The 2,241-nt window shown below is 34.6% G+C and overlaps 1 protein-coding gene across 1 annotated transcript; it reads left to right on the top strand.

The window, feature by feature from the left end:
* Positions 1-293: 293 nt before the first annotated feature.
* Positions 294-1,958, top strand: LOC124895377. The gene is made up of 3 exons (XM_047405814.1): positions 294-379; positions 460-1,568; positions 1,870-1,958. The coding sequence occupies exons 1-3, from the start codon at positions 294-296 to the stop codon at positions 1,956-1,958; spliced, it is 1,284 nt and encodes a 427-aa protein (XP_047261770.1).
* The last annotated feature ends 283 nt before the right edge of the window (positions 1,959-2,241 follow it).

Raw genomic sequence — 2,241 nt, 5'->3', positions numbered from 1 at the left:
AAAATGATTTTATTTCTACGAATGTGTGGCGTGAACCGACAGATTTTCTAAATGAGAATTTTTATCTTGCTAGCAAACTGTTGTTCAAATAAAAAAAAGATCTACAAAGAGCGGCTAGGCCCTATCATTTTAAAGAAGGTAGGGAGTTCTTTGTCGTTAAGTCGGGAAAAGAAGCCTTTAGAATTTGTTGCAAGCGTGTAGATGAAGGTTGTTTATTCAAACTTTGTGCTACTAAAGATAGTAGTAATAACTTATGGAAAATTAGAAAATACATCGGAAAGCACACTTGTAATATGGGTGACTGTCGCGGAGGTCACTTCAATTTGGATATAAATATGATTGCAGCTGTTCTTGTACCATATATTGAAAAAACACCAAGGTACTATTTTTTTGAATTTAGCTGATGATACAAATTAATACGTTATTTTATTTATAATTGTTATGCGTAATTGTTCACAGGTATCCCATCAAAGATTGTCAAACACTCATTCTTAATAAATACCACAAAATAGTAAGTTGTTGTAAGGCTTATCTTGGACGAAAGCGCGCCTTTGAACTAGTCTATGAAAATTGGGAGGGCTCCTTTCATGAATTGTCAAGGTTCATGGCAGCTATGAAACATTTCAATTCCGTCTTCATTGATGAATGGCGATTCGAACAACATGAGGGATTTGATGAACGTATTTTCAATTATGTGTTTTGGACGTTTAAGCCATGTGTCGACGATTTTCGTTGTTGTCGGCCAGTGATATCAATAGATGGAACACATGTATATGGTAAGTATGATATTAAATTATTAATTATAGTAGGTACAGACGGAAATGGATTCATATTTCCATTAGCTTTTGTCGTAGTAGCGAATGACAGCCTTGATACATGGACTAAATTTTTGTATGATTTGCATGAGTATGTTGTGTGTGATCGTCAAGGTATTACCTTGATATCTGACAGACATCATGGCATTCTTGGAAGTGTCTCGATAGAGCATAATTGGCAATCTCCTTTTTCCTATCACCGCTACTGTTTAAGGCACTTGAAAGCAAATTATCAGAGAGCGTACAAAAGTGTTCGACTAAACAACCTCTTATGGGCAGCTGCAACTTCTACCCAAGAGAAAAAAATCTTGTTACGAATGGAGTTGATAAAAGAGACTCACTTGCTAGCATATGAGTGGTTGACGAATATTGAATTAGAAAAATGGACCTTGCACAAAGATGACGGTACGAGATGGGGTATGCTAACAACAAATAGCTCCGAGTCATTCAATGGTTTGTTGAAGTCGGCTAGGGGACTGTCAGTGACTACAATGGTCAAAATATATTACAATATGATTGTGGATCATTTTGTTCAAAGATCAAAGTATGCAAAACAACTATTGATTGACAAACAAGAATGGATGCCAAATCCTTTCAAAAAATTTGAGGAATATAGGAAAAAGGCATCGATGCATAGTATTCAAAATTATCTTGTGACAGATAACATATTCGAAATCAGGACATTCAACTCCCACCATGGAAAGGGTGGTAATAAACAAATTGTTAATGAGACGCAAAGATCATGTACGTGCGGTAAATGGCAATCAAATCACTTTTCATGTTCTCATGCAATTAGGGTGTTTGAGTTTGTTGGAAATTCTGCGTGAAATTATATTGCATCAAAATTCTCTGTGTCATGCTACAAGTGGGCTTACGCGAGACAGTTGAATCCACTTGGTGACGAGGACTATTGGCCAGAAAGTCCATTCTCAATGATTGCAAATAAATCTTTTTTGCACAAAATAAAGGTTAAGTCAAACAAACCGCACTCCCAATGAAATGGATGTTTCACAAAATAGTCTTTCTCGTAAATGTTCTACTTGTAAACAACCAGGACATGATAAGCGTAATTGTCCATCAAAAGAGCGTAATGCACATAGAGCAGAAAGTACTCCAGGTGGTGCTAGTACTTCTAGGAGATGATGACAATTGTATGTGTTATGAATTATTTAAATGCTATTGTATCATGTAGTTTCATATTAATAAATGGTGTCAGTATTTTACTCAGAGATGAAATATTTAATTTTTATAACATTATAGTACAATAAAATATATAATATAAAAAATTATATATCCTCTTCGTCGGTTTTAGGAACTACATCAACTTTCTCTTCGTCGCTATAATTTAGACCCCAATTTAAATCAGTTTGTTGCATTTTCTCAACTAAATTCAGTTGATTTATACAACTAAAAAAATATTTTGTTC

The sequence above is a fragment of the Capsicum annuum genome, unplaced genomic scaffold (genome assembly GCF_002878395.1).
Source record: "Capsicum annuum cultivar UCD-10X-F1 unplaced genomic scaffold, UCD10Xv1.1 ctg81664, whole genome shotgun sequence".
Lineage (NCBI taxonomy): Eukaryota > Viridiplantae > Streptophyta > Magnoliopsida > Solanales > Solanaceae > Capsicum > Capsicum annuum.
Note: the sequence above shows the minus strand (reverse complement) of the source record. Positions and strands in the feature narration are given on the sequence as shown.

What these genes read in the sequence shown, in the direction of transcription:
- LOC124895377 (XM_047405814.1), top strand. Translation starts at nt 294, where the DNA reads ATGGGTGACTGTCGCGGAGGTCACTTCAATTTGGATATAAATATGATT. An exon ending in TATATTGAAAAAACACCAAG is followed by an intron (nt 380 to 459) that starts GTACTATTTTTT and finishes AATTGTTCACAG; the next exon opens with GTATCCCATCAAAGATTGTC. An exon ending in GCAAAGATCATGTACGTGCG is followed by an intron (nt 1,569 to 1,869) that starts GTAAATGGCAAT and finishes GTAAACAACCAG; the next exon opens with GACATGATAAGCGTAATTGT.